At 40.7% G+C, this 14,259-nt stretch overlaps 1 protein-coding gene across 2 annotated transcripts in view; it reads left to right on the forward strand.

Moving 5' to 3' along the window:
• Nucleotides 1–14,259, forward strand: part of dmd (dystrophin) — a 413,300-nt gene that overhangs the window by 228,502 nt on the left and 170,539 nt on the right. For both annotated transcript variants that reach the window (XM_085802729.1, XM_085802740.1), the window contains 4 exons: nucleotides 203–348; nucleotides 10,904–11,004; nucleotides 12,279–12,390; nucleotides 13,484–13,597. In XM_085802729.1, the coding sequence (XP_085658855.1) occupies nucleotides 203–348; nucleotides 10,904–11,004; nucleotides 12,279–12,390; nucleotides 13,484–13,597 (473 nt within the window). The remainder of the gene's footprint in view (nucleotides 1–202; nucleotides 349–10,903; nucleotides 11,005–12,278; nucleotides 12,391–13,483; nucleotides 13,598–14,259) is intronic.

A 14,259-nucleotide genomic window follows, 5' to 3' on the forward strand; every position in this document is an offset into this window, starting at 1 on the left:
GAAAGAAAGAAAGAAAGAAAGAAAGAAAGAAAGAAAGAAAGAAAGAAAGAAAGAAAGAAAGAAAGAAAGAAAGAAAGAAAGAAAGAAAGAAAGAAAGAAGCCTTTCTCATGCTGGTTGTAAATGTAGAGTATTTGTAGGAATCTGTCTGATAACCTGACTCTCTCTCTCTCTCCATCTCTCCATCTCTCCCTCTCTCTGTAGTTTTGGAGAGCTTGCCCCCGGCTCGTTACAAGGAAACCATATCAACGCTGTTGGCATGGTTACAACACTGCGAGGCCAAACTGGCCTTGCCATCCTCGGCTGTTACAGAGCATCCCATAATGGAACAGAGACTGAAGGATGTTCAGGTACTCACACACACACACACACACACACACAGTTGTCCACTCAGCCAATCACAGGGCAGCGTGTAATAAATGAAATCCTGCGAGAGCTTCAATTAATGTTCAGAATGAGGACAAATGTCCAATATCAGTTTCAATATTTCTTATTAAACTGCTGATTTCCTGGTTTCCACACAACGGTATGTTTTAATGTTTTAATGTTTTTGCTCAGATTGGTGTGAAAAGCTTCCAGTGTGATCAAAAGTAGCATGAATTAGGCCTCTTTAATATTATTAAATGTTACCTCTCTGGGTTGTCAGATTAGAAAAGACACAAAAGAAAAGAAAAAAACAGAAAACGTTCTTTCTTACTTGTTTTAGGCAAATGCCCAGACCTTTTATTGATTAAAAAGGAAATATTTTCTGTCTAAATAACTGACATTTCCTAAACTTTTAGCTCACACTTCAACTGCTTTCAGTTGTTACTCTTTAAATATGAGATATCAACTGCTTCAGTAATTACACTAAACATTTCACTGGTTACTCTTCAACTTAAAGGGATACGCCAACTTTTTTTTTTCGTGTCTTGCCTCACTCCCGAGTCCATGACCAGCAGATAGACACCATCCTTTCCACTGTGCGTGCAGTAACAAGGGAGATAGAGCCGTATCGCCTGTAATTAGCTTAGCTCAAACACTGGAAGTGTATGGGTAGTGTTAGCCTGCCTCCACCTAAAGTCGCTAATTAGCTTAGCTCAAACACTGGAAGTGTATGGGTAGTGTTAGCCTGCCTCCTACCTGAGCTGAAATCAACAGTCAGAAGCTGATTTCATTTTAGCTCTAAACTCTGTAAATATATCACTTTATCCACATTTCAAACATGTTTAGGTGAGAAAGTAGCCGTTTAGATCAGCAGTGTGTCGTTAATTTGTCTAAATACCAGCTGTTTACTATTTTGTTGGGACGAATTCGGCGCTACTCAAGCTAGCCGTTGTGACCAACGCACTTCTGGTTACTTTCTCAAAATAAAACACCCGTTGCCCTTTACATACAGAAAACCATGACGATAGAATTTGTGCTTTTACTTTGAAATAGGAAGCTAACCTACCCTCGATGTAGCTAGCTTGAACCAAAATAAAGCGTCTTTGCTTGAACCCTCCGTTTTGACCGATCTGGTCCCGTTAGCGGCATTTGACCGCTCAAGATGCCTTACCGGAGAGTTTTGTAGCTCTGAGACGAAGATCGGTCCGTTTAGAGTTGCTGAAGAGTTTCTCTGATGACTTTAGGTGGAGGCAGGCTAACACTACCCATACACTTCCAGTGTTTGAGCTAAGCTAATTAGTGACTTTAGGTGGAGGCAGGCTAACACTACCCATACACTTCCAGTGTTTGAGCTAAGCTAATTAGCGACTTTAGGTGGAGGCAGGCTAACACTACCCATACACTTCCAGTGTTTGAGCTAAGCTAATTACGGCGATACGGCTCTATCTCCCTCGTTACTGCACGCACAGTGGAAAGGATGGTGTCTATCTGCTGGTCATGGACTCGGGAGTGAGGCAAGACACGAAAAATTTTTGGGGCGTATCACTTTAAAGTAACTGCTTTCATTATTCACTGTGTAGGCTACATTCCCTAAAATCTGTTTATGCTTCAGATGATTTTAGTTAGATAAATTCTCCCCAAACAACCTGATATGAAGCTAATTTCAGTATTAATTCAACCTTAATTGCTTTTAGCTGATTTCAGTTTTTTTTTTTTAACTTTATGTATAACTTGCAGCCTGTTTGCATTCTACCAAAATGAGCCAAACACTCAACAAACTGAGACACTAAACTATTATGAGATCAGTTATCAGGGTTTGTAGTGTAGTTGAATGTTGTAGGATGGTGTAATGGCAGCTCTTGAATTGTAATTATGTTTTAAAGAGGGTATACTTCACACCATCCATGAGAAATCAACAGTAATTTTGCTGAAAGGTGGATGTGAACTGTCTTACTATGTATGCTCTTGACAACACTGCTGCTCTGCTCTATTTACAAATCCCCATAAAAAGCCCAAATGAGGTTGTTGCTATAATCCTGTAGGGCCATATAATACTGTAATCAGTTTTTACTATAAGTAGTAAAGTTATATTACCACCGGCAATGCCGAACTGCCGAAGCAGCTCACTTTTTTTTAAAGGTGCTTTCTGCTGCTCTTTGAGGTAGCAGGCGGAGAGAGAGCGGAGAGAAGATGGATGACACGGCCCATTAACCAAGAGCCTGATTAATACCCACAACCCCCTCAGTAAATTGTGTGCGTCTGATACACCACGACATCCCCAAATTGCTGCAGTAAATGTGAGATCTCTGTAGAATCATTAAATAAACTGGATTGTGCCGTTAGAATAAGGAGGTCCTTCTAAACTAAAGACCTGAGACCCATGTGGAGATTTGTTCAGGTGGCCCGTTAAAGGGAAAGTGAAATCTGATGGTGAAGCAGAGAGAGAAGAAGTGAGGTTTTGCCAAAATGTGGGTGAAAGCTGAATTCAGAAAATGTATATAAAGGTGCATTTCATTTAAGTAGGAAGTTGGTCGAAGAAGCTTAGAACTAGTCGTAAAAATGGACAATGAATATAATGAAACGAAAATAAAACAATTTAATACTTGTAAATGTTTGATTTCAATGCAAGTATTGTAAAAGTTTTTAAAAAGCTGTACATCAAAAACACGTAACGTGCCGCAAAACAAACGGGCTCGGTGTTAGCCGCTACTAGCCATTGCTAGCAACACTCTCCATGGTTTGTACACATAGAAACAGCGTAGAGAAATGTGCAGGGATAAGAATTCAACCATTCTATGCAAGTGCTGACTTTAATGTGAAACAATTACAAAAGTAATAATATACGGGATTATTTCAGATTGTGGCAGCCATCTTGAATTCTCCTGTCTTGGCTTGTGGGATTCGTCCGACTTTCCGAGTTGGAGATCCAGGGGCGTTCAAGATTAAAATTCCAACTCGGAGCTTGGAAATTCCAACTTCTTAATTCAACTGGAACGCACCATGAATGACATTAAATATTATATTTTTCTGGTTGAAGTAATATTGCCAAAGTTTTATCGGTCACCCACCAATGCACAGTGAGTAAAACAGTGACAATAGGGTGGGAAACAGCAACAGGTCAGACATCAAAACCAATCAGAACTGCTTTCAATACCAATACAATTTGCATATAGTGGTGGATAATATTGTGATATTCAATATAAATGGAACATTTCCTACTCTGTCCTCGTATTACTTGTGTTTTATATTGACTAATTCATTGTCTGTGCATTCATATTGAAATACTTCTAAAGTATCTTTTCAGGGATAACATTTGACACCAACCAAAATTAATGAGGCAAGTTGCTGCTAAAATGCTCTTGGTGACTATATAGCATCATCATAAAACACAGCTTACACACTAAAAACAGTTAGGTTAAAAAATAACCCAATTTTAACCCAAATTCTGGTTCAAATAAGGACGAACCCCTTTTTTGGGTTAATTTTAACCCAACAGGTTGGGTTAAATGAATATTCAACCCAAGAGTTGGGTTATGCTAACTACAATGTTGGGTTATTTTTAACCCAACTATTGGGTCGTGTATAAAGCAATTGCTCAACCCAATAGTTGGGTTAAAAATAACCCAATGTTGTAGTGCGCGGACAGCATTTTTCAAATGAACCGGCCGATTAAGTCACAGAATTACCCAACCCTTAACCCAACAAATGGGTTACTCACTGAAAAATAACCCAATTACTTGCACAACCCAGGAATTGGGTTAAATTCATAGCCCTATAACCCTGAAAATGGGTTACACTCTGGAAAAATAACCCCAAAATTTAACTCAATACCAATAACTCAGAAATTGGGTTACAGAGATAACTCAGCATTTTTTAGTGTGTACCGTACAGTGCTTTACCCTGTGCACTTCAGCACTACACTGACAGTTTCATTATTCAGGGCTGGGAGAAACGGAGTGCCAGGTATCAATGCAAATGCACACACAACATTGTGAAACATAAAAGCAGGATGCAGCTGTTTAACATGCAGAGAGCAGCCAGCGCCGCTCTGTTGGTCTCCAACTCCACAATCATGAGAGGGAGGTGAGCAAAATAGTGATTGAGCAAATCAGTGTTTCTGTTTATCACAGACACTTGAAAGCATCATTGGATTATGTGTCAGGATGCGGCGATGCGGAGTGCAAACACACACACACACAAACACACCAAGTCTTTTCTCATGGTGTCAAAGTCGATCTGTATTCGCAGCCATACGGAGTTTTAAATGACTATTATTTTTGTTGATGTTTATATTCAACTCAAGGTCACACTCCAGAGGGAAGTGTGTGCGATGTGTGTATGTGTGTGTGCGCACTTATCTCAGTCCTCTTTAAACTTGATAATGGTCTTGTAGCATAACAGGGACATCAAGCCTCACAGCCCAGAGATTAATTAAAGTTGATTGTAGATAATAATTAGGAATTCATTCTGCATACTGACAAGCTGCCGTTACTGTTTCCCCTCGTGTGACCGAGTTTACACGTGTGTGTGGTCAGAAACAACACAACAGTACCACTTCTCGCTCAAGTCACTTTCTTAATTAAAGTAGTAAAAAACAGTCCTGATTGGTTTTAATAATGGAATATGATTATTAATGCTAATATATGCTACAGCTACTGGTAAAAGTTATTAACAACCTGATTGCCCGTGATTTTAGTGTAATTACATCCTTTGATTGATTTGTGAATTTGCACTAGCGAGAGGGAAGTGAGGAGGGGCTACATAGATGAATGGCTGAGGGCTGGAATTTAATGACTTTTTTCCCCTTTATTAATTAATCTGCCAATCATTTTGTTTGCAAAACTATCTTTAAGGGATACGCCAACATTTTTTTTTCGTGTCTTGCCTCACTCCCGAGTCCATGACCAGCAGATAGACACCATCCTTTCCACTGTGCGTGCAGTAACAAGGGAGATAGAGCCGTATCGCCGTAATTAGCTTAGCTCAAACACTGGAAGTGTATAGGTAGTGTTAGCCTGCTTTCACCTAAAGTCGCTAATTAGCTTAGCTCAAACACTGGAAGTGTATGGGTAGTGTTAGCCTGCCTCCTACCTGAGCTGAAATCAACAGTCAGAAGCTGATTTCATTTTAGCTCTAAACTCTGTAAATATATCACTTTATCAACATTTCAAACATGTTTAGGTGAGAAAGTAGCCGTTTAGATCAGCAGTGTGTCGTTAATTTGTCTAAATACCAGCAGTTTACAATTTTGCTCGGACAAATTCGGCGCTACTCAAGCTAGCTGTTGTGACCAACGCACTTCCGGTTACTTTCACAAAATAAAACACCCATTGCCCTTTACATACAGAAGGGCTTTTACTTTGAAATAGGAAGCTAACCTACCCTCGATGTAGCTAGCTTGAACCAAAATAAACCGTCTTTGCTTGAACCCTCCGTTTTGACCGATCTGGTCCCGTTAGCGGCATTTGACCGCTCAAGATGCCTTACCGGAGAGTTTTGTCAGCTCTGAGACCAAGATCGGTCCGTTTAGAGTTGCTGAAGAGTTTCTCTGATGACTTTAGGTGGAGGCAGGCTAACACTACCCATACACTTCCAGTGTTTGAGCTAAGCTAATTAGTGACTTTAGGTGGAGGCAGGCTAACACTACCTATACACTTCCAGTGTTTGAGCTAAGCTAATTACGGCGATACGGCTCTATCTCCCTTGTTACTGCACGCACAGTGGAAAGGATGGTGTCTATCTGCTGGTCATGGACTCGGGAGTGAGGCAAGACACGAAAAAAAAATGTTGGCGTATCCCTTTAAAAGTGAGGAAAATCTCAGAAAAGATGATCAATATCCTCGTAGATAGAGAGACAGAATTAGGTAGCTTGCTCAACCAGGGAATCACAGACAAGAACAATCTGGACTCAGATTGTCTTTGAGTTCCAGACCTCAATCCTAAGAGGAACAGAGTCGCAGAAGATGCTAAACATTTTGATGACAATATGGTCTCAGTCTTTTAGCTCAAGGTGGCGTGTAAAGCCTTTTGTGTTTCCAGAGTGAGCTGTGTCGAGTCCTAGAGTGATTGAATCAGCATTTGTCGGGTCTGAAAAAACCACATGTTGGAGTGGGTGTTAAATCCGTGAAGAGCTCTTTCAGCCGCTAGAGACTCTGACTCAGTTTCCCCCAACAGGCCATAATAGTGAGCCAGACCTTCTCCCATGTATAGAAACACTTGATCTGCACAGTTCAATGGAAATTCAGCAGTAGTAAACATACTTAGCTCCATCACAGCTCCACTCCTCCTCCACAATGAGAAGTTAAAACCTCTTCTTGGTTCAACGACTCTCTAAAAGATAATTTACAATTGAAGAGCCTCCACTCTGTGGTTCTGAAGTAGGACCACAAGTGTCTGTTGTTATAATTGAAGGATTTAGCAGATCGGTTCACATCATACCTGTAATCATGTCTGTCACAGGTAGGAGGAGCCAAACGTAGACAAGCCAGACAGGAAGTTATACAGCAGTTAGTCGTTTGATTGGCTGAGAGTTTTTTAAACTCCATCTGTCACTCTGCTTTGCAGGTGTTAACCATTAATTAGCATAACTTTAATGGCTGTTGTCGATGTCATGTGAAGATGAAGTAGGCCAGAAACAAGTTTTTTTGCTGCATAGCATAGCATAGCATAGCGGGCGCATGACGTCTGTCCGACTACCCATTTCTCCGACCATACATTTCTTTATTTCTGCGTCCATTAGTCCGACCTCCCACTTCTCCGACTTAAGTAGCCCTAACCCTTAACCTTACCCTAAACCTAACCTTAACACTGTAGAATGGGTAGTCGGAGAAATGAGCCGTCGGACTTTTGGGCAGTCAGACTGATGTATGCTCCCCTAGCATAGCATAGCATTGCATAGCATAGCATAGCAAGGCAACTGCCCTGAGCATACAGTATGAAGTTGCAGAACTTTTTGTGTTGAAATAAACAGATAAAATGTAATATGTTGTTGTGCATTTGGGCGGCACAGTGGTGCAGTGGTGCAGTGGTTAGCATTTTTACTTCTTAGCAAAAGCCTTCTGGGTTTGATTCCCTGGGCCGAGGCTCTCCAGGTTCTCCAGCTTCCTCCCACAGTCCAAAAACACGCTCACTAGGTTGATTACCTGTAGTTTATGTTGTTCGTCTCTATATAGACCGGTGAACCAACCAGGGTGCCCCCCACCTTCTACCTATATCAGCTTTGATTGGCTCCGCCCCCTCTGCGATCATCAGTTAAGACAAATAGAAGGATGTTTGCTTATTATTGTTAATATGGCGCTCATAACAGTGGTATTGAAACAATATCTTGGGAGACCAAGAAAAATTTCCCCATGGGGGCAATAAAGTGAATTGTATTGTATCCTATCCTACCGTATTAGACCGTATCGTATCCTACCATATTGTATCGCACCGTACCGTATCGTATCGTATCGTATCGTACTGTATCGTACTGTATCGTATCGTATCCTACCCTACCATATTGTATCGCACCGTATCGTATCGTATCGTACCGTATATATTCTTCGTCCAAAAAGACACACCAAAAAACATCCACATACCTCCATAGTGCTCATCTCAGGCAGAGCAGTGAACTGAGACACTGGGAGCTTCCACTACAAACTTAAAAGCTTAAAATATAGACTTATTTAATTTTTATTCAGCCCTTTATTACAATGGTGGAAACACTCTTTTGCTAATGTCAGCTATCACATCATCCAACCCAGCTGGCTCAGCCGTGCAGCGGTTTGCACGTCAGCTTTGTGCCTGCGACCCGGTGACCCGGTGACCCGATCAGGGTGTAGATCGCCTCACGCTCAAAGTCAGCTGCAGTTCCAAACTGACCCGGTTCAGACAGGTCACAAATATTATTCAGCTGTTTTGCATGATTTTGCATGATGATGTTTCACCTCTTAACCTCTCATCAAGCAGCTTGCTCATCTCAAAGCGGAGCAGGCGCTTAATGAAGCGGAGTGTGAGCAGCCTGCGAGTCCTTGATCAAAATCATTCAGTGAAAGAAAGAGGAAAGAAAAGGGAAAAAGTCGTTCCTAATTCCTCCCTGCTTGGGATTCGGTGTGGCAGCAGCAGGATGGAGGGTAATCCGTAGTAACTGACGGACGTCCTGCCCAGGGGCTGTGTTTGAACTAAGCTAAACTAAGCTTCTGAGCCACCTAGGTGTGAACAAGGCTTTCTTCCCCCCAAAATCCTCCACAGCCTCTGGCCTCGAGGGTCACCGGGAGCTCTCGCACCGAACCACTTGGAATTCACCGAGCAAAAATCAAACTGTGTGAAAAGGATATTGTTTCAAAATGTTAACGGTGGAAGCTGAGCCCCAACCTCGTCCCCTGTATCACTCCATTTAATACTCTGTCATGCTGTTACTACCACTATACATAGCCTATATTGCTGGCGAAATGATGTAAATGCAAATATTTAGGTACTACAATGGCATAAATAGTCATACAACTATAACATTTGGCAGAGAGTATCTTGACCAGTGATGGGCAAATTACTTTGAAAAAGTAACTAATTACAATTACAAATTACTTCTTAAAAAAGTAATTGAGTTAGTAACTCAATTACTCTATTATAAAAGTAACTAATTACTAGGAAAAGTAATTTTTGCGTTACTAAAACAAAGTAATATGTCAAAGAATTCGGCTTTTTAGAAGCATGTTTCACACGCCAGTTTCATAGAGTAGAACAGCATAGAGAGATAATTAACCTTAAACAAATATCCTTTGCCATGGGGGGGGGTATGAACTTCAATAATTCAATTTATTGCTCATCAACATAATATTTATTGAAACTGACACATCAGCAACTGGCATAACAATCCCTTTCAGACCTGATATCTGATACCTGATATTCTCTCAACGATGGTGAAGTAGTGTTTATATTTCCACTTGCTAAACGCCGACTTTCCCACTTTATCCTCCTCTTCTGTACTCGCCATTTCTTCTCTGTCTATCACTTTGGTTTTACCGCCGGTCGAAAGTTGTGTGTGTGCGCCGCACAGAAGCTACGTCGGTTTGTGTGTAAAATAAACTCCTACAAGGATTCGTCAATGATGTCACGCAGCTATACATCGTCAAGTCAGTTACTTCCTTGTTCCATATCCGCAAAACATGACCTGTCTTATCCTTGGTATTTATCGAAACCGTGTTGTACTAGTGTGCTCTCTACTCTGCAGCCCGCTTATGAAGTGAGGAGGAGGAAAGGAAGAAAAGAAAAAACAATCGCCTAGAACTCATGCTGGCTGCAGGCTTTTTTTTTTTTTTTTTACCATGATCGCGCTGGGGCCCCGATTTTAGTAACGGCAACACAAGTCATGTTAGTAACGGAAACGGCGTTAGTAACGCTGGATAAAGTAATTAATTAGATTACAAATTACAGAGGAATGTAACGGCGTTACGTAATCGCGTTTATTCTAACGGCGTTAGTCTCAACACTGATCCTGACACATAGGGGGAGGCAGGAAAAAAAGATTCTGGGGTTTGTTGCAACTCCATTTTAAGATATCACCCTCAACATCCCAAAAAAGACCAAAAAAAGTGCTGTTCACCTGACAAATTCTCATGAAAATTATAATTTTTCAGCACTTTATGGAGAATATCTATGCCTAACATGTATATAGAAAACTTCCTTAATTCATAAGCTTCCATTTGAGTCCCAGATAGCCTTTCTATCTCCAAAGCTCCACTTGCTGTGGCCAACGGTCTTCTCTATCTATCTGTTCACTTAGAGGAGACCAGAAATAGAATGGTTTCTGATCAGGCCAGTTAACATAGTTTTTCACAACAGGTGTTGCATTGTTTGGAGACGGCCTGTAGCTTTCCAGTAGCTAGTAGAAAGGCTATCTGGGACTCAAATGGAAGTTTATGAATTAAGGAAGTTTTCTATATACATGTTAGGCATAGATATTCTCCATAAAGTGCTGAAAAATCATTAAAAGTTTTTTTTTACTTGTAATAAGAAAGAAAAACTTGCTCCACTATCAGATTTTTCTTCTTATTTCAAGTGAAAATCTGCTTCAAATAAGTAAAAAGTGTCTAAAAACAAGCTGCTTTTAATGTGATGAGTCTTATTTTAAGTAGAATGAGACTTGTTTTAACTAGAAATAACATTTTGTCTAGAAATAAGACAAATATTCTTGGTAAGATTTAGAGTTTTTGCAGTGTAGACTACTGTCCAGGACCATGACTTTCCATGACCACAGTGCCTTAGGCTACTGTGGTCATGGAAAGTAAAATCTCAGATAAATAAAGGGGAGCGAGGTCGCTAATGACTCTGAAAACAAACATTTAAATCTTAAAATCTATTCTTAAGTTAACTGGAAGCTAATGAAGTGAGGTACCAAACAAAATGCACAGTTTTATCATCACCTAAATGAACTGAAGGTAATAATGTGACAACCTTTACCTTTTATCTGCTATACGATTACAACAGAGCTGAGTGGCTCATTCAGATAGAAAGATATACAGTATGTAATGCTGACTGTTGATCTCTGTGACCCCCCACCAGGCCATGCAGGTGTCTCTGAGTGAACACCAGGGGGAGGTGGACTACCTGACGGCCGCGGTGGAGCAGGTCTTCCAGAAAGCTCCAGCAGACATCAGCCAGAGGTGAGACATGAAGAAAACATGATGCATGCTGGTCTTTCACTGGAACTGTCGAGGTTTTACTGAACATCCCTTTAAAAACAGCCTTAAAAAACTTAAAAACTAGAATAATTAATTTACAACTGGGACTTAAAGGGATACGCCAACATTTTTTTTCATGTCTTGCCTCACTCCCGAGTCCATGACCAGCAGATAGACACCATCCTTTCCACTGTGTGTGCAGTAACCATGGAGATAGAGCCGTATCACCGTAATTAGCTTAGCTCAAACACTGGAAGTGTATGGGTAGTGTTAGCCTGCCTCCACCTAAAGTCGCTAATTAGCTTAGCTCAAACACTGGAAGTGAATGGGTAGTGTTAGCCTGCCTCCTACCTGAGCTGAAATCAGCAGTCAGAAGCTGATTTCATTTTAGCTCTAAACTCTGTAAATATATCACTTTATCAACATTTCAAACATGTTTAGGTGAGAAAGTAAAGTCGTTAATTTGTCTAAATACCAGCTGTTTACTATTTTGTTCAGACGAATTCGGCGCTACTCAAGCTAGCCTTTGTGACCAACGCACTTCCGGTTACTTTCACAAAATAAAACACCCGTTGCCCTTTACATACAGAAAACCATGACGATAGAATTTGTGCTTTTACTTTGAAATAGGAAGCTAACCTACCCTTGATGTAGCTAGCTTGAACCAAAATAAAGCGTCTTTGCTTGAACCCTCCGTTTTGACCGATCTGGTCCCGTTAGCGGCATTTGACCGCTCAAGATGCCTTACCGGAGAGTTTTGTCAGCTCTGAGACCAAGATCGGTCCGTTTAGAGTTGCTGAAGAGTTTCTCTGATGACTTTAGGTGGAGGCAGGCTAACACTACCCATACACTTCCAGTGTTTGAGCTAAGCTAATTAGCGACTTTAGGTGGAGGCAGGCTAACACTACCCATACACTTCCAGTGTTTGAGCTAAGCTAATTACGGCGATACGGCTCTATCTCCCTTGTTACTGCACGCACAGTGGAAAGGATGGTGTCTATCTGCTGGTCATGGACTCGGGAGTGAGGCAAGACATGGTAAAAAAAATTGTTGGTGTATCCCTTTAAAGCTAAGTAAACTTTTAAACCTCTGAACTATCAGAGTACAAACTCTTGTCTATGTCTTGTGTGATATAAAACATCATATAGACACTGTAGAAACTTTATTGGAGGATTAAACATCGTCTACTCACCAGTCCAGCTTTAACTGCTCAATAAACAGGAAGTAGAGAAACAACATGACCCTCTGTGCTGCAGGTATCGCACAGAGATGGACGCCGTCATGGCGCGGTGGCGACGACTGGGCGCCACGCTGACGGAGACCGCCCAGAGGATCCAGGAGCTCATGGCCAAACTGCTGCAATTTGAGGTCAGACAACCGAGTAACAATAATAATTTATTAGAATAAAAGCAGACTTAATCCAGATTTCTCCACAACGCACTCTCCTTAATTTATTTCCAAAGACCAGAGTGTTACCTTTAATCTCAGTAAACTCATATAAACTCAGTGGATGTTGCTTTGCCCACGTTCAAACATAGTTGATGGGTTTGCTGATTCATTCTCTTCCCTTTGACTTCACGGTCCATTTGGTCCATTTGGTCCAGTTCAACAATCACAGTGGAGAGTCACAGTGACTCAAATCTTTTTTCTTTTTTTTTTTTTTTTGCTCCAAATCTTTTTATTGGTTTCTAGAGACAAGAGTGAATATAACTGAACAATACAATATATTTTCAATGTTTTGGGTCTATTATTAGGGCCACGGGCCATCGCACCAGGCACTGGTCCCAACAGCTATGAAATAGCTGCAGGGACCAACTCACGTATCCCTCCGCCCAGGGTTAGCGCCCGCCGATCAGCAGTTGGTTAGGTCCAAATAAAAACTGTGTTTTTCCTGCACTTTGAAGGGCTGGAAAAAATTATATTATAGTGAACAATGGAACTGTGTATTTTTTTTTCAGGTAAAACCTCTTTTAGGCCGTGAAAATAGGCCGTTTCTTTGGGTCCATTCACAACACCGTATGTTGTAAATCTCTGGGCAGGGCTATTATGGGCTGGCGTTGCTAACGGGAGGAGTGCAGAGAGTCTTCTACTGCAATTAAAGTACTTAGGGGCTATTTGGAGATCATACAACCCCACTTTAAAAAAATGCTACTATCCCTTTAAAGTTTGGGGGGAGTTTCTCTCCGGCTATGAGAGATGCAGTATCTTGTGATTTTATTCAAAATATTGCAAAATCACATTTTTTTTTGTCCTAATGTGTTTGATCTGAGCTGAGACCTTCAGATTTTCATGCGCTCAGAGAATGAATAAGTGAGTTTGAAGTCCTAGCACCTGTCAGCAGAAAGAAGTTGTGTTTCCTTCCTCAGGGTCTTCTGGGCTGATGCGTCGACACATCAACTTTTTTTTTTTTTTTTTTGTTCAGCCCTAATCTTTTGTCTCTTTTGTCTCTCTCTCTCTGCAGAATGACGTGAAGACTTTGAAGAAGTGGATGGCAGATGTGGATGTTTTCCTGAACGAGGAGTGGCCGGCGCTGGGAGACTCTGAAGCTCTGGAGAAACAGTTAGAGCAGTGCACGGTGAGGAAACCTTAGATTCAACTAAACTAACCCGAACCCCGTTAGATTCAACTCAACTAACCCTAACCCCGTTAGATTAAACTCAACTAACCCTAACCCCGTTAGATTAAACTCAACTAACCCTCACCCCGTTAGATTCAACTAAACTAACCCTAACCCCGTTAGATTCAACTAAACTAACCCTAACCCCGTTAGATTAAACTAAACTAACCCTAACCCCGTTAGATTAAACTCAACTAACCCGAACCCTCATTAAAGCTTTAGATGTTGTATTTCTTCCAGACAAATCACTCATATTTTTAAGAACAAAAAATTAAATGTTCATTTTAAATTTTTTACATAAGTGAAATTGGCTACATATTACGACGGAGTATTAGGGCCACATTGACAAACTTTGAGAATAAAGTCGTAAATTTACAAGAAGTCGTACATTTCCTACGAGAAAAAATGTTATGACTTTTTTCTCGTAGGAAATTTACAACTTTATTCTCGTAAATTTACAACTTTATTCTCGTAAATTTACGACTTTTTTTGTAGGAAATTTACGACTTTATTCTCGTAAATTTACGACTTTATTCTCGTAATGTTATGAGTTTTTTCTCATAGGAAATGTACGACTTTATTCTCGTAAATTTACGACTTTTTTCTCATATGAAATGTAC

Source organism: Trachurus japonicus, chromosome 2 (assembly GCF_045865225.1).
Source record: "Trachurus japonicus isolate A0001 chromosome 2, Traja_1.0".
Taxonomy (NCBI): domain Eukaryota; kingdom Metazoa; phylum Chordata; class Actinopteri; order Carangiformes; family Carangidae; genus Trachurus; species Trachurus japonicus.